Source organism: Medicago sativa, chromosome 1 (genome assembly GCF_051527215.1).
Source record: "Medicago sativa cultivar Bolivia chromosome 1, Bolivia_mono, whole genome shotgun sequence".
In the NCBI taxonomy this organism is placed as follows: Eukaryota; Viridiplantae; Streptophyta; class Magnoliopsida; order Fabales; family Fabaceae; genus Medicago; species Medicago sativa.
Genome location: NC_140749.1, coordinates 15,329,166 through 15,353,658, shown reverse-complemented (window position 1 = coordinate 15,353,658; position 24,493 = coordinate 15,329,166). Strand labels below are relative to the sequence as shown.

Below are 24,493 nucleotides of genomic sequence, written 5' to 3'. Positions count from 1 at the left end.
GTAGTATCGCGTGACGACTAAAACTCGAGACAACACCCGGTTTAGCCTCCGCACTACATCCTAGAAAATGGCCATGGATGGGTTTGGTTATCTACGGTTCATAGCGTCATAGAACAATTAGAAGCAAAGTGCCTAAACGCGACAACTCGCGCCGACAACATCACCCCCAAAATGCCTCAGCTATGTGGGATTGATCGCATAATCCAAAACACGAGGCAACCCCCGGAATGAATTGTCGATTATATCCCTCCTAAATCCTAAGTTCACTCAGCCCGGGTGCAGGACTTTTGATATTCTCACCCCCACACGTTTGCAAGAATTTAAACATTTATTCACATAGGAAAGCAAGTAAAGGAAGCAAGTAAAAATACAAGCGCAAGCGTGGAAATAAAGACTAGGCGTAACTCTCGTATCTCCCCAGTGAAGTCGCCAGCTGTTTTATCTTGGTTTTCGGGTGTCAAACATTGATTATGTTTGAACCTTTTAAACCGGTGATATCTTGTTTTTTCTTGGGAAGGGAAAAAGTAAGCAAAACCCTTGAGAATCGAGGTCCGGGAGTTGTTTTCGCTACGGGAAGGTGTTAGGCACCCATAACGACTATAGTAACCTATAGGAACCGTCTTTAATTTCTACGCGCGCGCTTTTATTTTTAAATGCTATTTGAAAATGTTATTTACACCTAAAATTTGCTAAGTGAAGAATTGGAGGGGGAAGAAAGTGTTTGAATTTTTATTTTAGTTGAATTGAAGGAATTTTGTTCCTTGCCTACGTACCCGTTTAAGGGATCAAATCCACCGTAGTTCTCTTTCAAAAATGTTTTTGTTTTTGTTGGTTGATTTTAAGTTTGAAAATGGAGTTTGAAGAATAGAAAGAGGCCTCAAGGGCATGAGATTGGAAAATAGTGAGGTTGAATTAGTGAATTGCAAAATATGGTCAAGATAGGATTAGAGTTCATTGAAATTTGATTAAGAAAATGGAAAAGGAAAATACAATGGGATTTTGATCCCAAGGTTTATTATGAAAAATGTTTGAATGATGCTTGTTTATATTTTTTGGAAAATGATTTTTCTAAGTATAAAGCCTAAACATACATCTAAACATACAATCCTAAACATACATCTAAACATGCATATTCTAGCTATATAGTGATGTGTGTGCATGTGTCGGTGCTTGTGTCGGTGTACATTATTAGAGTCCATTGTCCTTTACATCATACCCTAGATACATTCTATGGCCTCTTTGCCAAGAAATTAAAAGCATAAGAAGAATATTACAAAATTTCCTAAGTGTTTACATTCTAACTTTGGTACAAATCATATTGCAAGAAGAATAGAGATGAAAATGGGATGGGATGATGATGCTTATGGTGAATATGAAATATGAAATGAAAAGGTTAGTGGCACAAGATATGAAACCAATCAAAGCTATCATAACAAAAGTAAAAAGATTAACATAAAAACAAGCAAAAATAATGCAAAGTAGGCCTAAAGATTTATTAATGATGCAAGGCTTGAACAAAACCTATAACTCCCATGGTTTAACACATTTTTAAGATGTGAAATCCAAGTTTAAAAATGAGAATTCAAGAGAATTAGCAAGCCTTACATTTTAATGTGAATTTTAGGCCTATTTTACACCACCTATTCACCAACATTACTTGCAAAGCAAGCAAGTGAGTAACCAAATGCACATGACCAGTAGGAAATATACTCAAACTATGGTAAATTCTTCACAAAAACACCCCTCATGAATCACGAATGTGCATCAAAAATAGAAACAAAAATTGAACCAATTTTACCCTAATTTTAACATGAAATTCAAGAAATGTAACAAGAAACTACCTCAACATTTTTTATCAAGTTCTCCAGTGCACAACCAACACAAAAGCATCACAAAAATACTAAGAGAATCCTATAAATTTCGCTAAGGCTTCTTAAAATGTTTCAAGCATGCCAGGGGTGTGATTATCAAACAATAACATGGAAATAGCAAAAACAAGCATTAGAACACAGGAAAAACGGGCTTAAGGCCCAAACCCACACACAAGTGGATCCTGGATCACCAGGCAGCCTGTGGACCGCAGGATTGATCCAGGAACCCTAAACCTAGATCTAACGGTGGGGATTCAGGTTTTAGGAGTGAACCAGACCGGTCTGACTGAACCAATCCGGTTCACTCCAGTATAAAAGCATGGAGACCGGTCCAAAATCATTCTAACCCTGGCTTTCTCTCTCTCTGCTTCAGATTCTCTCACACTCTCTCGTTCTTTCTTCATCGTTTCATTCATCTTCATGACTCTTGACTCATAAACATGATTTAAACCACAAACTAGCATGGATCTGACACAGAACGTTTCGCTTTGGTGATTTTCGAAGGATGAGGCTCTAACCGTTTCGAACTTGTGATTTTTTTGAAAGATGTTGTTTAAACCATTTCGAATTCGTAGTTTTTTGCAGGAAAGTATTCGGAACACTTCGATCTTGAAGTTTCTTGAAAGAAACTGTTCGAACTGCTTCGATTTTGACATTTTTGACATGAAATTGCTCGAAATAGTTTGAACTTGTTGTTTTTGGTGGAAAATTTGTTCGAAGCGATTCAAACTCTCACCGAATCGAAACGTTTTGGATATCTGGAGTTTTTTGGAATTGAAACCCTAATTCGATTCATCCTCTACGTTAATGATGAATTTACGCTCTGAATCAAAAGGTAAACGGTGAATTTTCGCTATTTTCGAAATTAGGGTTTCTTTTCAAAATTTTTTTTGAGCTTTTCGAACTTTCACTCCAATTCACCGTTTAATCCTTTTCGTATAACCTTCGATGATGATTATGGATGAAAACGAGAAGGTTTATGCGAGTTTACCTGGATTTGTTTGGAGGTTCGAACAACGAAAGATCCTGCACTTGTTCTTGATCGTTCTGATAAACTCTATGGAGGCACTGAAAATAAATCAGTTCTTCTTACTTTTTCTTTCGCCGATTCAGAACAAACTTCGATTATCTCTTCTTCTCTTTTCCCTTTGCCTCTGTGATCGTATGATTCACCACTCCAATGGTGAATTCATGCTTAAATTGCAGGGGAACGAGCTCAATGATGAAGATTACGCAAGTAATCTCTGAGAGTTCGTTGAATTCGAAAACGTTTCTTGATGAATTGCAAATTTTTGATTTCAATCCTTGGAATTTTGTGTTGATTTCTTGTACTTGATGATGAACTGATAGATTTGTGGTGGTTTTTGTTCGAATTTGTGAAGAATAGGCGTAATGTGTGTTTGTTACGGTGGCCGGAATTCTGTTATGGTGGTTTTTGCGGTGGCTGTGATGTTGGTTACGGTGGCGAAGGTTTCTCTGAAGAGAGAGAGAAAGTTTGTTAGAATTTTGATGAGGTGTCTTTTTGGAATGGGTGAATCTGACTCTTTGACCTGAGTTGGCACCATTTTATAGGTGCCAAGTGTTCCTCCTGCCCAATGAAATGCTGACACGTGTTCTGGACTCTAAAAAAAAAAAAAAAGACTATGGACCTATTTGCAATTTACTAAAATTGAAGGACTGGACTGTAATTGAGAAAAAGGACTTAAAACGAAAAAAAGGATTTAAGGGACCTAAAGGACTAAAAAGTAAAACCTAAAAAAGGACATAAGATGGCATAAAAGGACCAAAGTGCAATTTCTAAAAGTTTAAGGACTAAAATAAAAAATAATAAAAATTGGAATAAAATTGGTAAATTGGAGAGAACGTAAAGTGAAACCAATAAAATTGACAAAACGGACTAAAATGAACCAATGGCCTAAATGAGGTACTTTAAAGTAACCTCTCTCTGCCGAAATTTCGTGTGAAATGACCAAAATGCCCCTGGGGCTAAAAACGACCAAAAAAATGACTCAGATGCAAATTAAAATGGATTTTTTAACAGGGAGATGAAACAAAGACTTATACAAGCAAAATTAAAAGACTCAGAGACAATTTCTTGGAATTTAAACAGTGACTTGACACTTGAAAAGACTAAAATGCCCCTAGGGGCAAAACTGGCATAAAATGACTTCAAATGCAACTTTTGAAATGGATTTTGACATAGAACTGAAACAAGGGCTTATTCACACTATTTGAAAGGACTTAAACACATTTTTGAAAGACTGAGAGAAATTTGACATAGGAAATGACTAAAATACCCTTGCATGTGAATTCTGCAAATAACATTGAAATAAAATGCCGAAGAAGATGCAATTGATCAGAGACAATTCAAATGACTTATAATGCAAAAAAAAGAAGAATTAAACAAGTATTTTTAGGTCCAAAATTAGGGTATAACAGTAGGATACGCTATTAGCGAAATTTTTCTGGAAAAGTTGCGCTATTAGCGTATATTTCGCTAATAGCGTACTTCTTCGTTCCTGCAATTTTCAAATTTTCAAAATCTTTGTTCCTGCAATTTCTCAGCACAACCCAGCATATTTCAACCCTAGGTTTCATCCTATGTCTCTAAAACACAATAAAATCATGAAAAGGAATCAGAATCACAACATTGACACCAAATCATTCAAAACCCTTGTTTTTCAAATTTACAAAATGGGTCAAAATCAAAAGATGAATGTTTGTTGCATGTGGGTTATGATTATTGTTCCTTTTCCAACTATTATCATTAAAGAACAATCTCTATTCACAAATCAAAACTCTAACCCTAACCTAACCATCTCTAATCATGTCAAAAACATGGTTTTTTTTTCAAATTTAAGAACAAAGATAGGAAGAGAATCAAACCTGTTAGTGCATTGATTGGATGCAAGCAATAGAATGAATGATGCAAAGATGAATGCTTGGAACCAATTGACCCAAAAGAAAAGGGTTTTGATTTTTAGGGTTAGTGTGTGAGTGAGAGAAGTTTTTGTGTGTGAGAGTGAGAAAGGGAAGAATGAAACCGTAAAAGGAATAAGAGGAGTGGGTTGTGGGAAGTTATGGGGAGTTAATCCCCTGGGCCCACAAAAAATTTTTCTCCCACGCCAAACTCACGCTAATAGCGTGGCTCTCTGGAGCTCTCACGCTAATAGCGCAAATTTCGCTATTGGCGTGAGGCTTCAGGATCAGTTTTTCAAAGTCTTTCATTTCTGCTGTAAATGTATATGTACTACTACTATATGCAATAACCATAAAAATACTTACAAAACTGGGTGTGCCTCCCAGCAAGAGCTTGTTTTACGTCCTTAGCTTGACGCATTTGGAAGAAATCATGGCTCGATTAGTGAAATCGTCGTCAAACACCGATCAATTTCACCACCGAAGTAGGGCTTAAGCCTTTGCCCATTAACAATCCAGTTGGCTTTGGTGACTGGGTCCTCAAGTTCCACAGCTCCGTACGGTTTGACCTCTTTAACCATGAAAGGTCCGGACCACTTAGACTTCAATTTGCCCGGAAACAACCTCAGTCTTGAATTGAAAAGTAATACCATTTGTCCCGGCATGAATTGTCTCAGAGTGATCTTCTTGTCATGATACTTCTTGGTCCTTTCTTTGTAGAGCTTTGAAGATTCATAAGCTTGATTTCTCAATTCTTCAAGCTCATGCATTTGAACTTTTCTTCTTTCACCGGCTTTCTCTTGATCGAAGTTTAGGAACTTCAATGCCCAAAAGGCTTTATGTTCGAGCTCGACCGGTAAATGACAAGATTTGCCATAAACCATTTGGAAAGGAGTGAGGCCTATAGGAGACTTGTATGCAGTCCTATATGCCCACAAAGCTTCATCAAGTTTAGCCGACCAATCCTTCCGAGATGTAGAGACCGTCTTCTCAAGTATGCGTTTGACCTCCCGGTTAGAAACTTCGGCTTGTCCATTCGTTTGCGGATGATACGGTGATGCTACTTTGTGCTTGACTCCATAATGATCTAGGGCCTTGGCAAGTTGTGCGTTGCAAAAGTGTGATCCTCCATCACTAATAAGCACTCTTGGTGTACCAAACCGGGTGAAAATATTCTTCTTTAGGAACTTCACCACCGTCTTGCTATCGGCTTTAGGCGATGCTACGGCTTCCACCCACTTTGACACATAATCAACAGCGACCAAGATGTACTCATTTGAATATGATGAAGGGAAAGGGCCAACAAAATCTATACCCCAACAATCGAACACTTCCACTTCAAGGATGAGTTGTAGAGGCATCTCATTTCTTTTTGACATTGATCCGGTTCTTTGGCATTCATCACAATGCTTGCAATGTAAGTTGGCATCTTTGAATAGAGTTGGCCAATAGAACCCGGATTGAAGTACCTTTGCGGCTGTTCTCTCCCCGTTGAAGTGACCTCCATAGGGCGAATTATGACATTGCCATAGGATCTTCTTTGCCTCTTCATCATCCACACACCTACGCAAGAGATTGTCCGCTCCAATTTTGAACAAATAAGGCTCATCCCACACAAAGTGGTTAGCATCATGAAGGAACTTCTTGCGTTGTTGCCATTCAAAATCTTCCGGAATGAACCCGGTTGCTTTGTAGTTCACCATGTCGGCAAACCACGGTCTCACATTGATTGCTAGCAACCGTTCATCTGGAAATTCTTCACGAACCTCCGGTTCATTCTTGGTTACCTCATTGTTTGTCAACCTTGAAAGGTGATCAGCTACAAGATTCTCCGTGCCTTTCTTATCCTTGATCTCTAAGTCAAACTCTTGAAGCAACAACATCCACCGGATGAGTCTAGGCTTTGAGTCGGACTTAGTAAGGAGATACTTGATAGCTGCATGGTCAGTATAAACAACAATTTTGGAACCTACAAAGTAAGAACGAAATTTCTCCATTGCATAAACTATTGCAAGTAACTCTTTTTCAGTTGTGGCATAATTGATTTGTGCCTCATTTAAAACCTTACTTGCATAGTGAATAGCATGAAAAATTTTGTCCTTACGTTGACCCAAGACCGCACCAACAGCATAATCACTTGCATCACACATTAATTCAAAATTTAAATCCCAATTAGGAGCAATGATTATTGGTGCGGTGGTCAACTTTTCTTTTAAAGATTCAAATGCATCAAGACATTCATTATCAAAAACAAAAGACTTATCTTTGTTGAGCAAGTTGCTCATAGGCTTTGCAATCTTTGAGAAGTCTTTGATGAACCTCCGGTAGAAACCGGCATGACCAAGAAAACTCCGCACACCTTTGACATTTACCGGTGGAGGAAGCTTTCCTATGACATCGACCTTTGCTTGGTCTACCTCGATACCCTTAGCAGAAATCTTATGACCAAGGACAATACCCTCGGTAACCATGAAGTGACATTTCTCCCAATGGAGCACCAAGCTAGTTTCAATACACCGCTTCAGCACGGTATCCAAGCTATTCAAACACGTATCAAATGACGAACCGAAAACTGAGAAATCATCCATGAACACCTCCATGCATTTTCCAATAAGTTTGGAGAAGATTGCTTGAACACACCGTTGAAAAGTTGCGGGTGCATTACACAAGCCAAATGGCATTCTTCGATAAGCAAAAATACCAAAGGGGCAAGTGAAAGCCGTCTTCTCGTGATCATCTGGGTTCATGGCGATTTGATTGTAACCGGAGTAACCATCTAGGAAGCAATAAAAGGATTGACCGGAGAGTCTTTCAAGCATTTGGTCCATGAAGGGCAAGGGAAAGTGATCCTTCCTTGTTGCTTGATTGAGTCTTCTATAATCTATACACATCCTCCATCCGGTGACGGTTCTAGTTGGGATCAACTCATCTTTATCATTAGTGATCACCGTCATTCCTCCTTTCTTGGGAACTACTTGAACCGGGCTTACCCAAGCACTATCCGAGATAGGATAGATCATGCCGGCTTCAAGCAACTTCACTACTTCCTTTCGCACCACCTCTTTCATGTTTGGATTCAAGCGGCGTTGCGGTTGTGCTACCGGTTTAAAGTTTTCTTCCATCATGATCTTGTGCATACAATAAGATGGACTTATCCCTTTCAAGTCGGATAGCTTCCACCCTATTGCTTCCTTGTTGGCCTTGAGAACCTCTACCAACTTTGTTTCTTCATCGATGGACAAGGAGCTACTAATGATCACCGGTTTTGTACCATCTTTCTCAAGAAAAACATATTTCAAATTAGATGGTAAAACTTTTAATTCTACCTTGGTGTCATCAACTTTGGCTTCTTCCTTGGATTCTTCTTTCAAATCTTCAAGTATGGCTTGATTAGGAAGAACCTCCTTCAAGGAATCTAGCTCCTTTAAACACTCTTCAATGGCACTTGCTTCGTCTTCATCAATAGCATTGAGTGCGTCCACCAAAGCACTCTCAAGGGGTGTTCTATTGTGCATTTGCTTCCGAGTAGTCAAGATGACTTCTTCGGTTGCATCCATTTTGAAACATGCACCCTTGTCTTTCGAGTACTTCAAAGCTTCTCGGATGTTGAAGGTAACCTCTTCATCATTTACCTTGACCTTCATGATATTATCATCAAGATCAATCATCATCCGAGCCGTTTGCATGAAATTCCTTCCCATTAAGATAGGCACATCCTCATCTTCTTCGACATCCATAACCACAAAATCAGCCGGAAAAATAAATTTGTCCACTTTTACAAGAACATCTTCGGCCATACCTAGTGGTTTTGCAAAGGATTTGTCGGCCAATTGCAACATCATCCTAGTCCGCTTTATACAAAGGTCACCAACTCTTTTGGCAACGGACAAAGGCATGAGATTGATGCTTGATCCAAGATCAAGTAGTGCTTTACCTACATGTGTTGTGCCAATAGCTACCGGTAGAGTGACTCTTCCCGGATCTTGCTCTTTCTTTGGCATTGTTCTTTGAATAATAGCACTACAATTGGCATCGATTTGGATCGTCTCTTCATCGTTGATTCTTCTTTTCTTGGAAAGGATATCTTTCATGAACTTTGCATAGACCGGCATTTGCTCCAAGGCTTCCGAGAATGGTATATCAATTTGCAACTTCTTGAAGAGTTCAAGAAACCTTGCGTATTGCCGCTCTTTGTCTTTCTTCGATGGAGCATGTGGGTATGGTAAGCGTTGAGCCAACACTTGCTTCTCAACTACTTGTTTCTTCCCTTTATCTCTCCCCACATCTTTATTCTTCCTCTCCATCTCCTCTTGTAACTCTAGATCTCTTTTTTGATTTTTTTCTTTTTCAACTAATGCTTCTTTATTCTTTATATACACTTCCTCCTCTATCTCTACACTATCCTCCTCGAACTCCTCTTTGTCCTCCTCATTGACAACTTCATCATCCTTTTCTTCAACAACAATATCATCACCTACCCCTATACCTACTACTCTCCCACTCCTTGTAGCTATAGCTTTTGACTGCTATGCCTTGTTGTGCTCCTTAGGATTTGGTTGAGTGTTAGCGGTGAAAGCTCCACCTTGCGGAGGACCTTGAGCCATTTGTTGAGCTAACTGACCAACTTGCGTTTCAAGGCCTTTGATGGACGCGTCGGTGTTTTTCTGGTTAGCCATGGACACTTGCATGAATTGTTTCAAGACCTCCTCGGTGCTTTGGGAATTATTCGGTTGTTGGGGGTTATTTGGTGGTGGATTTTGGTATTGATTATTGAATGGTTGTTGGTAAGGTTGTTGGTAGTAGTTTGATGGTGGATATTGATAGTTATTGTTGTACGGTGTTCTCCAAGGTCTTTGTTGGTTTTGGTTGGCCGGATACCTTCCTTGGAAGTTGGAAGTACCCGGATTTTGTTGTGAGGTTCCGGCTTGTTGTGGTTGGTTAGGCCTTTGTTGGTTTCCCACATAGTTGACCTCTTCCCCTTCAAAAGAACCGGGCTCGGGACAATAGCCGGTGGGATGATCCCCCGTACAAAGTCCACAAGTATAGACTTGAGCGGTTCCTCCTTCTTGCTTGAGAGATTCAAGAATTTGTTTAGGCATAGCTTTCATCTCCTTTTGCATAGCTTCTAATTGTTGAGTGAGAAGCTTATTTTGAGCTAAGACCGCATCATTTGCTTCAAGCTCAAGAATACCGGCTTTCCTTTGATTAGAATTCCGATTGTGAGAAGATTTTCTTGTGTTGAGCGCCATTTGGTTAATGATTTTGACAGCTTCAGCTGGGTTTTTCAAAGCAATAGAACCTCCAGCACTTGCATCTAGCATCGTCTTGGACATGTCTTGAAGCCCTTGACGAAAAAGATATAGTTGCATTTGGCTATCAAAACCATGCTTTGGACAATTCCTTAGCAATGATTTATAGCGCTCCCAAGCTTCACAAAGAGTCTCACTTTGGCCTTGAGCAAAAGTTGTAATTGAAGTTTTAGCCTCAAGATGCCTATCCTCCGGAAAGAACCGTTCTTGAAATGCTTTCTCTAGCTCACCCCAATTTTCCATCAGAGAAGTTGGTTGATCAAGATACCACTCCTTAGCCTTCCCGATCAAAGAATGAGGAAACAATTGCACAAACACACCCTCTTCCTCATCTTCCTTCATACCAAGTGTACCGGCGGTAACATAGAAGTTGGTTAGATGTCTATATGGATCCTCATGATCCATACCGGTAAACTGGTTATGAGTTATCAAGTTAATCAACCCCGACTTCAGCTCAAAAGATTTGGCATTACGGTTGCCAAGATTAGCTAGCCTCCTCGGACTAACCCACATAGGTAGAGCATTCTCATCTTCATTAGCCATGACTACTTTTGGATCACTCCTCGGAGATAAATGTGCAGAAGAATGTGATGAAGAATCACCTAGTGATATAGTATGCACCGAACCTGACGGAGAAGGAATAAAAAGTAAAGATTCCGGCTGAGCCAGCCTGGCTAATCTCCTAGCTTCCTTTGCTTGCTTTCTAAGTAACCTAGCAGTTTTCTCAATTTCAGGATCAAATTGTAGGTCTTCTTTATCAACGGTACCTCGCATAAACAAAGTTCACCAAGACTATACCAGGTGGTTAGCATAAAAAATAATGAATGACATAAGTGTATAAGTATATGCATGAAAGAATTTTGTGCAAAATTGACTTAACATGACAAAATTGTTTCGATACTTATGATAAAAATTTCCGTTACTCCCCGGCAGCGGCGCCATTTTGATGTAAGATTTTTCCTACACGTCATATAACTATGTACACGTGAGTATATATAGGATCGTTTCCACAGGGAGTTACGTTAAATCATAAGCATTTACACAATCGTTCACATTAAGGGTTTGGATATAATTTGTTTGTTTGTAACACTATATCCATATTTGACACTAAAGTAAAAACGAGAGGGGATCGAACTATTTCGCTTGCGGTATAAGATAACGAGCAAGCATAACAGCAGCAATCTCTCGATCGATTAACAGACTCTAGCTTTATAACCAATATTATTACAATCATTTCTACAATATCCTTCGTGTCCAAAGCGACATCGTTATTTCTAGGTTATCGTTTAAACATTCGTGTCCAAATTCCTTAAACGATAACAAAGTCGATCGGATGACTTAATCGACCGTGTCCAGCCTGATTAAGTATCCGAAAGCATTAAAAGCTTGATTAAAAGTAATTATCAAAGGTTTACAAACTTGTCAAGAATGATATAACATAAGATAGATTGTTATTCTAGGTCTAGATTCAAGGGTTTGTGTCCAAATCATCTTGAATCTCTTTGAAAGCATTAAAAGCAAGAATAACAACAATATTGAATCATTAAGCTAGAACCTTATATATTAAAAGATCAAAAGATTACATAATAGCTTGATTGTTACCTCAATACTACAAAGAAGGTTAGTTACATATAGACATGTAAACTAATGCAAGGAATGAAGGAAAGATGAAGATTCCATGCCAAGATCCTTGATGTCTCAATGAATCTAGGGTTGAATCTACTCTTTAATCACTTCCTTTGTGTTTCTCTCTATGAAATAGCTCTAACCTCTCTCTAGAAATGTATATAATGTTTCAATGGAATAGTGAATACCTAAAAGAGAGGTAAAAATGCTATTTAAATGGCCTGTGTTTTTGCACCTGCGCTAATAGCGCAACTCACGCTAATAGCGTGGTAAGGCGGCCTATAATTTGGCCAATGGGAGCCTGCCACGTTGTTCTTTCCCTGCTGCTACGCTCCAGCCACGCTAATAGCGTGGCTCTCTGGAGCATTTACGCTAATAGCGTGAAATACGCTAATAGCGTAGCTCTTCAAACCCAGCTTCTGCTTCCACGCTCCAGGTACGCATATAGCGTAGCTCTCTGGACATTGTACGCTAATAGCGCAGTATACGCTAATAGCGTAGCCTTCAAGAGTGCTCCAGATCCACGCCCCAGGTGCGCTAATGGCGTATCCCTCTGACCTTTGGCATTTTTTCATCACGCCAATAGCGTAGGACACGCTAATGGCGTAGCTTCTTTGAACTTTGACATTTCTTGCTCCTTGCTTGTAATTTCCTGCACAAAAAGGGTAGACTAAGGCTCAAAAGCATAAATGACATATTAACACAATATTTGGAGTTTTCCATAGAGAATCTTGCAAAACAAGTCACTAAAACGCCTAAACTCCTATGCGAAATATATCACTTTTAAACACTTATCAATGTTATGGAGGCAAAAGTCATATCCGGGAGCAATATTGGGGATAAGGTCTTCATCCCAAGGTTATCATTAACCCCCTCTGATAAAATAATTCCTTTCAGTTTTCAACGACGACAGTTTTCCCTTGCTTTTTCATTGGTTATGACCATTAATAAAAGTCAGGGCCAGTCACTTGGTAATGTTGGCGTATATTTTCCCCGATCGGTCTTTTCGCATGGACAATTATATGTTGTCATGTCCAGGGTTACCTCACGAAAAGGGCTAAAGATACTGTTGATTGATGACGAAGGTTCCAATACAAATCTAACTTCTAATTTAGTGTACAAAGAAGTGTTTCAAAATGTCCGTTGATTATTGTTGTTGTTGCTAAACATCTATCGTGATGACATTTCAATTGGGGATCTCTTCTTGGTTTTCATATTTTCTTTTTTCTTTTTGTTTAAATTGACAATGACTTTTCATGTATATTTATTGTGATCATCGTTGACCCGTGCGAAGCACGGGTTCACGACCTAGTTATAAAGTAAATATATGGCCATATTTTCTCTGCACCAGCGTGCTCTTGTTTAAAAGAAAACCCTACTGTGACAATACTTTTGAGCTTCTGGTTGTTCCTTAATTGGTTTATTCCTCGTTTTCTCTTACCCTATTCTATACAAATTTTCACAATGGATATTCCTCGTTACTGTAAAATGAAAACAAAATGATAGACATATATTGGATATTACTATTGAAAATAGAAGTCTCATATAGGATAACAAATTCTCAAGCTTAGATCACTGAAGTTCAATTTGTGAAACACTCCTCCAATCGAATCTGCGATTAATATTCCCACATGGTATGATCACAGCCCAACTTGGTATCCTAGCCTTACCTTATTATATTTAATTTATGCTTGCTATTGGAACTGGATTAGTACATTTCATAGTTGCATCTTCCTCGATACTAAATGAACCAGTAACAGATTCTGATTCATTTGCATTAGAGTTGACTTCGAGATCTTCGTGTTGAATCACTTCATTTGGACAAAAAGAAGGCTTTGGAGGCATTTCAATATTCTCAATATTTCCTTCGAGCATCTCTATTACTTTGTTCATTGCAGGACGATCACTTGGTTTTAACTGTATACACCATAACGCAATTATGAACATTTTCTTCACATTATTTTTTTCCTCATCAGTAATTTCATCCATTTCAATCTCTCTTTCTTCAATCAATTGATTATAAATCCAATAAGGAAAGAAAAGTTGGCTGGAACGATCCACATGTGGATTTAAATTTCTTCTCTTACTTGCCATTTCCATCAAAAGCATTCCAAAGCTATATACATCAGCCTTGTAGGATACTCCTCCAATATTTTTGTAGAACAATTCTGGAGCCATGTAACCCAAAGTTCCTCTTGCTGCAGTTAAAGTGACAGTACCAATCTCATTTGGATAAAGCTTTGCAAGACCAAAGTCTGAAACTTTGGGGATAAAGTTCTCATCAAGAAGGATGTTATGGGGCTTAATGTCAAAATGCAAAATTTGCATGTCGCATCCTTGATGCAAATAAGCAATACCACGAGCCACTCCAAGAGATATCTCATACATCTGCTTATAAGTTAGAGAGAGAGCATCCTCACTAGAAGAAATATATTTATCAAGAGAACCATTGGACATGAATTCATAAACAAGAGCACGCTTTGATCCTTCAACACAAAACCCAATAAGTCGAACCACATTGGTGTGATGTATTCTTCCTATAGTTGCGACTTCACTAATGAAATCATGTCCATTGCCCTTAGATTTACCCAACATCTTTATGGCCACAAATGGCCCGCTGCATAGCTTTCCTTTAAAAACGGCTCCAAAGCCTCCTTCACCCAACTTGTCTCTAAAACTTCGAGTCATCTTCTTTATTTCTTTGTATGAATACCTGATTGGTATCAGGGTATTCCCTTGGAGAAAAACTTCAATATCTTCATACATTGATATATGTCTTCTCCGACAAGTATATATCAATAGTACAATGAAAACCAGAAGGACCAGGACAAATCTTGCTACAAATATTGGTAAAAGATATCTTCCTGTCACTCTTCCTGTCTCGATGCCAATTTTAGAATCTAAATCTTTCTGGGATAATTCAGAGCTCTTTGTTATGCCAAATATTTGTACTACTCCTGTGATGGTTTTATCAAGGAAAAACAATTAATACGGAAACATTCTACCGTTTCTGTACAAACCAAGAGAAGAACTAATGGAAAAATAAACATAATGAAATTAAGAGATCATGAGCTTTTCACAACTCTTAAGCATAAACACTTTGAACATTTATCTTTTTACATCAGAATTTTTCTTTATTAAAGCTTTAATATATATTTACCTCATACACTCTGTCACATTTCTCTTTATCTTTGTTCTTCTAGAAATTAGGAAAGATATATTGTCCAAAAACTTAATAAATATTTTCTTATTACATAAATGTGGTGAATTTTTCCAATAAATAAAAGTTTAGGTAAGTTGGGTTCAAGAATGTCACCAAGGTCCGGAAAAGTTGCTAAGTTCAGAGATTGTTGACAGAGCTACTAACATATGCCACCAATGAAATTTGAGCTGAACTATTACCGATTAAACCAAGGGGCAATAGTTATTTTGGTCCTTGATTGTGTAACTAGTAGCCACAATAGTCCCTCAATATATCAAAATTCTAAAATAATTCTTGATTGTGCACTTTGTTAGTCAAAACAGTTTATAACGTTAAAATAGAAACTGATTTAACAATAACTGATTCTAAAATAGGGCATTGACTCTTTTCATATAGAAACTGATAAGTAATTATAGGGACTAATATGAGTAGAAATAAGTATATTGAGGGACTAATATGATAATTTTAACGAAGCAATTTAACGTCATGAACTATTTTGACTAACGAAGTGCACAATCAGATACTATTTTACAATTTTAATACAATGAAGGATAACTACGTTACACATAAACTGAAATGACTATTAGCTCTTAAGCCAATCTATAGGTATATGAAATCAAATCTTAAATAATATATATGCAAATATCACGGAAATATTTTGTTTAGAAAATACAAAGAGCATTAAAAGCAAAATTATAGCACAAACACACCACCAGCCCATTCAAATACCATATTACCTTTACAACCCCACGTTTCCAAAATCTCCAGCCAATTTTAGTCAAAATATGGACTTGAATAATGTAAGTCCAGAACAGTTGTCCCAAAAAAATCCAACTGGAGTAGTTGGGTGATGAATTGAATCGGCTTTAACTTGAGTATCGATCGTCCTTTTTTGTTCTCGACTTAGTTTGTTTGATGTGTCTTTATTTCATTTCAGAATCATCCTTTGGCCTTTCCACGACCTAAGATAAGTTTGAATCTTGACAGCTGAAAAATTGTTTGGAAAATGGTGAGGTGGCTTATGGAGACTTTACCCGCGACAACTTCGTATGGGATTTGGATTTCCTTGCTGTTACAGGAGGATGCTGTAACAGATCAAGGCCATCAGATTTAGATCAACGATTCAGATCTGTGTTAAGCTGATGTCTAATCTGAACCGTCTGTTCTGATATCAACGGCTGTGATTTATTACAGCATCAAACAGTGTGCTTTTTTACAGCACTAAATCCTGGTTCCTTGGTATGTGTTAAAAAGTCTCACATCGGATAAGAGATGACTTGTGAATGTGTTCATAAGTGGGTGCAATCCTCACCTCACAACTTTGTAACAACTTTTATTATTATTTGGTTATATTATCCTTGTAACAACATTTATTATTAGGTTGTCCATAACTCTTATTTATTACATGTAAAAAACCAGTTTTCAACCCTATTGCTTCTTTGTTGTCGCCAACCGCTGCTTCAGACCTTCTCTAACGTGAATTGTGAGTAACCCATTATTCCATTGTATACATCGTGTTGTTATTGTTTACGTCGTTATTGTTTCGTTACTTTATTATCCTCAATTAATTAAAGGGTTAAATATGTTTTTGGTTCTTATAAAATTGGGAACTTTTAAGTTTAGTCCTTACTTAATTTTAATAGTTTTTTTAGTCCCTACAAAAAAAAAATTACTTCTAATTTTAGTCCCTGCTAAAACAAAGTTTGTTTAATTCTCTTTAAACTCCTAAATTTTTGAACGATTTTTTTGAGACAAGTTTAGAACACTGTGAAAGATTCATTTACTAAAATTTAGAATTTTTTAACATGAAACGAATTAAATATGATTTTTTTAAAACGACAAAAGTTAAAGATAAACGTAATAAAATCTGGACATAAAAATCAAATTTTGCGATTTTTTTTTCGGAGGAACTTTTAGTGATGTTCTTAACACGTCTACAAAAAATTGTTCAAAAACTTAAATTGTTTTTAAGCATAAATTAAACAAATTTGAATTGAGCAGGGACTAATACATAGTGTATATTTTTTTTGTAGCGACTAAAAGAACTATTAAAATTAAATAAGGATTAAACTTAAAAGGTCTGAATTTTATAGGGACTAAAAACATATTTGACCCTTAATTAAATTTATAGGTAAACCAGTAAATTAATTTTAAAATCTACCAAACACATTTTTAATTCAAATTCCTAACCTCTTTTGAATCAATCATATATTTAATTAAAATATCCCCCTCCCTTCCCATTCCCTTCCACCATTAAAATCCTTCCCCCGGATCCTGAATGTTGCCAACGTCAAATAAGTGCACATATCTACTACCACAATGACAACTTTCGCTCTATTATCTCATTAATTAATTAATTTGGACAACTGTAGTATTTCCCCTTTCTCTTTTTCCATCGTTCGCCCAAAGTACTATCTCATTAATGTGGTCAAGAGATAGACATATAAAAAATAATGATGGTGGGATCCACTTAGTGATAGGACCCACCACTTATTTTTGTGTGTCTATCTCTCTCCAAATTGCAACAAATGAAAAAAGTTATAAATGGAGAGGATCTTTACCCTCTCTATCCGTATATATAAGAGCCTTTTGCTAAAATCACGGAAATTAAGAAAGTGGATATTTGTATTAAAATTGTTTGTAATCACTATTATTTTTACAATTTTATCTTTAAGAGAGAGAGAGTTAGTTTATGTTTTCCATATGCTATTTATTGTTGATTGAATAAAAAGATGCATAATAAATAGGGCATGTATGTAAAGAAATAATTAATGTAGTTGGAAACAGAAAATATGTCTTATAAAAAGGGACAATTTTTTTTTCAAAAGAGTCTTATAATTAAGGACGGTGGTAGTACATTTTTTTAAGATATCTTTGTGGACCGGACAGTTTTCACAAGACGTGACCGGTTCTTGTTTCTCGCCGATTTTGACCTGTTTGATCAGATTTTTCCTGGGTTCAATTTGCAAATGATTTCTTATGTTTGCCTAGATCGGTACCAGCTTTGGCTCTTGATTAAGTCGTCTGATGTTTTTGGTTTTTGATTGAACCGTCTGATGTGGTTTAACAACATGGGATAAAACAAGATTTAAATAACTTAATTGATCTACAATTAACGATAGAGAAAATATTACATATATACAAAAAATATAAATATTACCTTTAAGAAAGCCAAGTATTATATCTGCAATAAATTGTAGTCCTTATGTCAGCAATAAGAGGACATAACATACAAGGTTATAAGCAAATCAAAGAAAACATACCAGGCTATAATGTAGGAAGACATTTTTTTTATATGTCAAAGTGAAAATCAGAATTAAACTCATTTGATAAAAGTCCATACATTAATTTTTGGGTTAAATATGTTTTTGGTTCATATAAATTTCTAACAACTTCTATCAACTTTTAGTCCTTCAAAAAATCATTGTTTTAGTCCTTCATATAAAACTCATTTTTTTTCTACCAAATTTTTGTTTTAGTCCTTCAAAAAATTTCTATCAACTTTTAGTCCCTACTAAATTTTCAAACACTACTTTTGGTCCTTGTTTTTAAGTTTATTTTTGTATTTTTAAATTTTTGTATTTTTAATGAAATTGTGCAGAAATGTGTAGAATATTGTAAAAAAATTAGAATTTTTAACAAAACATAAATTAAATAAATTTTTAACCGTAAAAAATATAAAAATTCAAATTAAATTCATGTTTTGTTAAAAAAAGAAATTTTTTGTAGAGATTTTTATAATATTATGAATTTTTCTGCAAAATTTTATTCAAAAATATGAATTGTACATATGAGTTTACTTTGAAAGACAGACCAAAAGTGACGATGATAAATTTTTGAGGGACTAAATTTTGTAGAGATTCTAATAATATTATGAATCTTTCTGCAAAATTTTATTCAAAAATATGAATTTTACATATGAGTTTACTTTAAGAGGGACCGAAAGTGAAGATAAATTTTTTTTGAGGGACTAAAATGAAAAGTTGGTATATTTATATGAACCAAAAACATATTTAATCCTTAATTTTAATAAATTTTATTGACATATAAAACAATTTCAAATTAATGTTCAAATTTGTAGACATGATCCATATGATAATAATTTTTAATCCAATAATAAATTTTGTCATACAATGAGGTAAATAATTTTCAAATGTGTCGTATATTAATTTAGACACTCTTGTGTCATAATATTTGTGTGGGTAATAAGATGTTGGATGATGTAGGGGATGCAGTTTTAGATGGAGTTGGAAGCATATTATTTGATCCGGAGTGTTCTTTGTTGGGTGGTAACATTGTTTTCCGTGCCATCTCTTTTGATAGCTGTTCTTGGAGAACTATTTATGATGGTCATTGCTCTTTTGTCTGACTTTGTGTGGATTGTATCGTTGAAGGTTTCTCTCTTTGCGTTGGGGTTATTTTGAAAAAGACTTCTTACAAAGTATAACTATATGTTGATCGTGGAAAAATCTCTTTGGAGTTACAATGCGTTAGTGAATGTGTATTACTAAAATCTATTCAACAGTTAATTATTTAGTGAGGGTCAATTTTTTGGTGATGTTTAGAATTTAGAATTTTTTGGTTGAATGTAGTAGTGAAATGCCCAATAGTATATTCAAACATGATCAATCTTTTACCAGGTTATGAGTTACTCAAAAGGTGCACACAAACAAGTGTTGCACGTGATTTGGATGATTTGAGATTGGGTTATTTGGAAAAGCTCGAAACGCCCAACTCTCTAATAAAGGTATTTTAGAAACTAGTAATTTAGAACAATACTCTCTTGAACTTATTTACTTATTTTGTTTATTTGTCATGGACTTTTTAGTATATTTTTTTGTAAATTTTCTATTATAAATTATTATCTATGAAATTTAATACTTATTTTGTTTATTTGTCATGGACTTTTTAGTATATTTTTTGTAAATTTCTATTATAAATTATTATCTATGAAATTTAACATTGTACAATTTTTTATAAACTTTAGCTTAGATTTGATATCAAAGTAATTTCATTTGTTATTTGATTTAACCGTGGCTAGAACGGTTCAACTAATTGAACTCGGAGGTCATGCCAATTCGATCAGGGATTAACATTGCTCCTATGGATAAAAGAGGGTGTTTCTCATTGAGCGCTCAATATCTATAAGACCCCTTAAATACAAATTTGATTGTTATCTATTAGATGTACGTTTTTTTGTCAAACATACATCCAGTAAATAACCACCGAACCTGTACTTGTAAAAAAAAAAAAAAAACTATCGAACATGTATTTAGGAGTTTAGATATATTATGGGGTCTAAAGAGAAACGTTTGATAAAAGATAGTCAAACAAAGGTTGGTTCTCCTGCTGTTGATTATCTCCGGCGACCGTTCGCAAAATCGTTCTAACTTATGTTGTCTAACCTATGTTTCCAACTTTTTAACTCATTACCCCAAAATGTAGATGTATTGCACCTCAAAGTGCGCTTGCAACCAAACTAAACATTTTGTCCATTTGTCTTTTTTTGTTGAATGAGTAATAAATTTTATGAACAAAAGCACAAGGAAAAAAAAAACACAATGATTTACAAAAAAAAAAAAACATAAATAATTTAGAGATAAATATTTACCTTCAACTAATATGAGCTGCTTTGACACTTGGTCTGCAAAACAAACAAAATTAACAATTTTTTGCACTATTATCATTGACTTATTTTGTATCTTCATAAATTTGTTGAATAATGTATTTTATCAATTAGACTAGGGAGATTAGTCACTATAGTCCCTGAATAGAAAATGAGTCGCCACTTTAGTCCCTGAATGCAGGTAAATTGCAAAATAGTCCCTGAATGTAGACTTGGTTAATCAATTTAGTCCCTGAATGCAGACTTTGTTGGTCAATTTAGTCCCTGAATGTAGACTCAGTTAGTCACTTTAGTCCCTGACATTGACCAACAGAGTATACATTGAGGGACTGTTTTACAATTTCTCAGCATTCAAGGACTAAAGTGACTACTCCTTTCCGATTCAGGGACTAAAGTGACTAATTCCACTATTTATTTACAACATTTTGGAAGTATACATTTTTACATTTCTAATTCTAAAAATAAAAAGAAACAATATTTCTTACCGCATCTTTTGTTGGCTTCCATTCCCAATGGATAAATGCAAGAATCACTATCACTTGGATCATAACATTCAAAATTTCCGATAGTTTGATTGAAGGAGCACTGTTGTGTATCGCCGCAAGATTCTCTACAAGCTCCGCTCATCCACGATAGCTGAAATCCATAGAGTAGCATTCCATGAATTTCCTGGTATGAAATGGATCGATCTGGTACATCTTCTCTGACACTGACATTAGGAAAATCTGAAGATGACATAGCAACAAGCTTCACTTGGCAATTATCTTTTAATCTCCCAACTGAGAAGTAGTTTTTCTGAAAGTAAGACTCCTCGTACCCAAGATCGTATTCATCTCTGTAGTCCCTCACCCAGAAGTCTGCCGCAAAAGCATAAAGATAGCTTTTGGAGTCGGAGCTGATGCAGGGAGCTGTATCCACATAGTCAGGATCATCATTCACTTGTTTGCTACACTTCAAGTATATTATGTACCCGTAATCATTATCCATTTGATATAGATCCCTGCCGTTGATATCATTGTAAGGAACTGTGAAATTGGATGAAGTTAAGAAATAGCGAGGAATGGATGAGCAATTACCCTCTTCAATTGCTGGATCAACTAGCCGAATTGTGTAGTTTACGTAGTTGATTTCCTGCACATAGTATTTACCCGAAAACAGAGTTAACACTGTGATGTTGTTTTCGCAGGATAATTCATACTTCTGATCACCACAGCTTGTTGGGTCATCCATAAGTCGAAACGGATGTTTGATGTTGCTGATTTTGCCGCATGAAGATGGTGGACAATATGTTTTGTTATTAGTAATTGCATCACAAGTTTGATGATAATGATGCAATGGTAGCACAGTAACCACCATCACAATTTGGAGGAAGCTTAAAAGTGATATTGATTCCGCATAACAGAAGAAGGATTTCCATCTGCTCATGATTTTTACTGAGGTTAAGAGGATTTTAGTGGTGGTTCTTAAGAGGTAGAAGTTATGTATGATGCTCATTTTATAGTTTTTTTATATACCAAGATATCTTATGCTCACAATAAGAGATTCATTTAAGGGTTGACTTCTTCAACAAATATTTTTCCATACACACTACCCTCGATTAATAGGTAAAATACTCAAATATTGTTGACTCATTCTACCATTTTGGTCTTGCAAGTTGAATTCAGCCGCCTAGCTAGACTAGTAGGAAACTGTCTTTCTCAGGGTCAAAGTCATCATAGCATTGACCTGGACTTGGAAATTTTGGTTGTCTAGCACTTCGATTTACCCTTGGAGGAATATGCAAACTAATGATATATAGCTAAGAGAATCAAGCTCGACACAACCTCAGTCACACATAGAAAGATACGAAATGATTTGCAGTCACAATACTTTTTCCTTCATGATCATGATAACAATAACATTAGTGCTAATACCGCTGCTTGGGAATGCCCAGAAAATCCCTACCATTGGATGTCCCTTCAAACTATCTTGTAACCATCATAACCAAAAGATTATTGAACTACCAGCTTACCCAGTCCCTATAAAACTCATCATAAGTCACATTAACTACACATCGCAAGTATTAGAAGCACGTGATCCTGAAAATTGTCTTCCACGTCTCTTACTTCACTCCAATTTCTCTTCAGCAATATTTCCTTTTCGGATTATTGACGGTTCTGGGTTGCATTCACAATTTGATGAATTTACCAATATTAGTTTCTTTGATTGTTCTTCTCTACAAAAGGACTACCAAATGTATGGAGATGAGCAGCAGGACATGATTTCTTGTCCAATTTATATGGCAGCATTTGAGGACGATATGGTTGGATTGAACCTTGTATTCTGCACCAAATTGTCTCAACGAGTTTTACCCCTTATTCGTTATTTTCCGGTAGAATCTTATAATGGGCTTACTATACGACAAACCTCAATCTCATTATCATGGTTGGAAACAAATTTTGACAAAGGATGCTTTAAATGCAAGAACAAATCAAAGAAGATTATTTTATCCTCTGCAGGTGAGATACATTCACTTCAATACTTTCATTTGGTTTGATTTTGGGGTTGGTTCAGATTTAAGAGAATTTTCTTTTATTATGTAGCTGTGATTTTTTAAGGATGTTGAATTATTAATTTGTAGGTGCAATCATTGGCTCAACTGTGCTTGTTCTTGTATTTGGTTTTATTTTTCAAGTATATCGTTATTTTAAGATGAAAAGTGAAGATCATACAAGAATTGAAAACTTTTTGAAGGATTATAGGGCTTTAAAGCCAACTAGGTTCTCTTATGCAGACTTAAAGAGAATTACAAATAAATTTAAAGATAAGATAGGCGAAGGAGCTCATGGAGCTGTTTATAAAGGTAAGCTATCGAACCAAATTCTAGTAGCCGTGAAGATTCTTAATAATGCAGAGGGAGATGGGAAAGAATTCATAAATGAAGTGGGAACCATGGGCAAAATTCACCATCTCAATGTCGTTCGTTTGCTTGGCTACTGCGCAGATGGATTTCGTCGTGCTTTAGTCTATGACTTTTTTCCAAATGGTTCATTGCAGAAATTCATTTCTCCCCCGAACAACAAAGATGATTTCCTTGGATGGGATAAATTGCAACAAATTGCTCTAGGCATAGCAAATGGTATTGAGTATCTCCACCAAGGTTGTGATCAAAGAATTCTACACTTTGACATCAACCCTCATAATGTCTTGCTAGATGACAATTTGACTCCTAAAATCACAGATTTTGGTTTGGCTAAGATGTGTTCGAAAAATCAAAGTATCGTATCCATGACTGCAGCTAAGGGAACATTAGGCTACATGGCGCCTGAAGTTTTTTCAAGAAACTTTGGAAATGTCTCTTATAAGTCTGATATATATAGTTACGGTATGTTATTGTTGGAGATGGTTGGAGGAAGAAAGAATACAAAAACAATCAGTGGTGAAGAAAATATACAAGTTGAGTATCCAGACTGGATCCACAATTTGCTTGAAGGAGGAGATATACATATCCCTATTGATGAAGAGGGAGATTTTAGAATTCCAAAAAAAATGGCAACAGTGGGACTATGGTGTATCCAATGGCACCCTTTGCATCGTCCGGCGATGAAATCTGTGATACAAATGCTTCAAGGAGACGGGGACAAGTTAAAAGTGCCTACTAATCCGTTTGGACCAACAACTGCAACCAATACAAGTGCTAATGTTGTTGCAGAACGTATGAATTTGGAGCTGGAGGTGATTGAAGAACTGGAATAGATATATATTGATTATACATATTTATTAAATAATTGTTCATTGTCAATGACTTTGTTTGTTTTTAACAAAGTGTTATATTTGTGCGCAAAAAGCACCCAATTTATTACTTTAAAAGTCTAAAATTTTAACCGAGCAATTTGTTAAAGTGTAAAGTAAAGAATATCATAATATTGATTAACAAACCAAAATGCAGATATTACATGTA

The 24,493-nt window shown here is 36.0% G+C and overlaps 2 protein-coding genes across 5 annotated transcripts; one reads left to right on the top strand and one right to left on the bottom strand.

Moving 5' to 3' along the window:
- Window positions 1-13,214: 13,214 nt before the first annotated feature.
- On the bottom strand, window positions 13,215-22,018 carry LOC146953017 (rust resistance kinase Lr10-like). Of its 4 annotated transcripts, XM_085707535.1 has the most exons (5): window positions 21,630-22,018; window positions 21,039-21,553; window positions 20,539-20,571; window positions 18,088-18,111; window positions 13,215-14,682 (listed from the first exon to the last, which is right to left on the bottom strand). In XM_085707535.1, exons 2-5 carry the CDS (start codon window positions 21,538-21,540, stop codon window positions 13,406-13,408), a joined length of 1,836 nt encoding a protein of 611 aa, XP_085563661.1. In that variant the 5' UTR covers window positions 21,541-21,553; window positions 21,630-22,018; the 3' UTR covers window positions 13,215-13,405. The 4 variants fall into 4 exon arrangements, with proteins under 4 accessions (XP_085563661.1, XP_085563655.1, XP_085563667.1 ...); XM_085707529.1 differs by having other exon boundaries at window positions 21,039-22,018; XM_085707541.1 differs by lacking the exon at window positions 18,088-18,111.
- Window positions 22,019-22,373: 355 nt separating this feature from the next.
- Window positions 22,374-24,493, top strand: LOC146953016 (rust resistance kinase Lr10-like). The gene is made up of 2 exons (XM_085707548.1): window positions 22,374-23,051; window positions 23,174-24,493. The coding sequence occupies exons 1-2, from the start codon at window positions 22,403-22,405 to the stop codon at window positions 24,286-24,288; spliced, it is 1,764 nt and encodes a 587-aa protein (XP_085563674.1). The 5' UTR covers window positions 22,374-22,402; the 3' UTR covers window positions 24,289-24,493.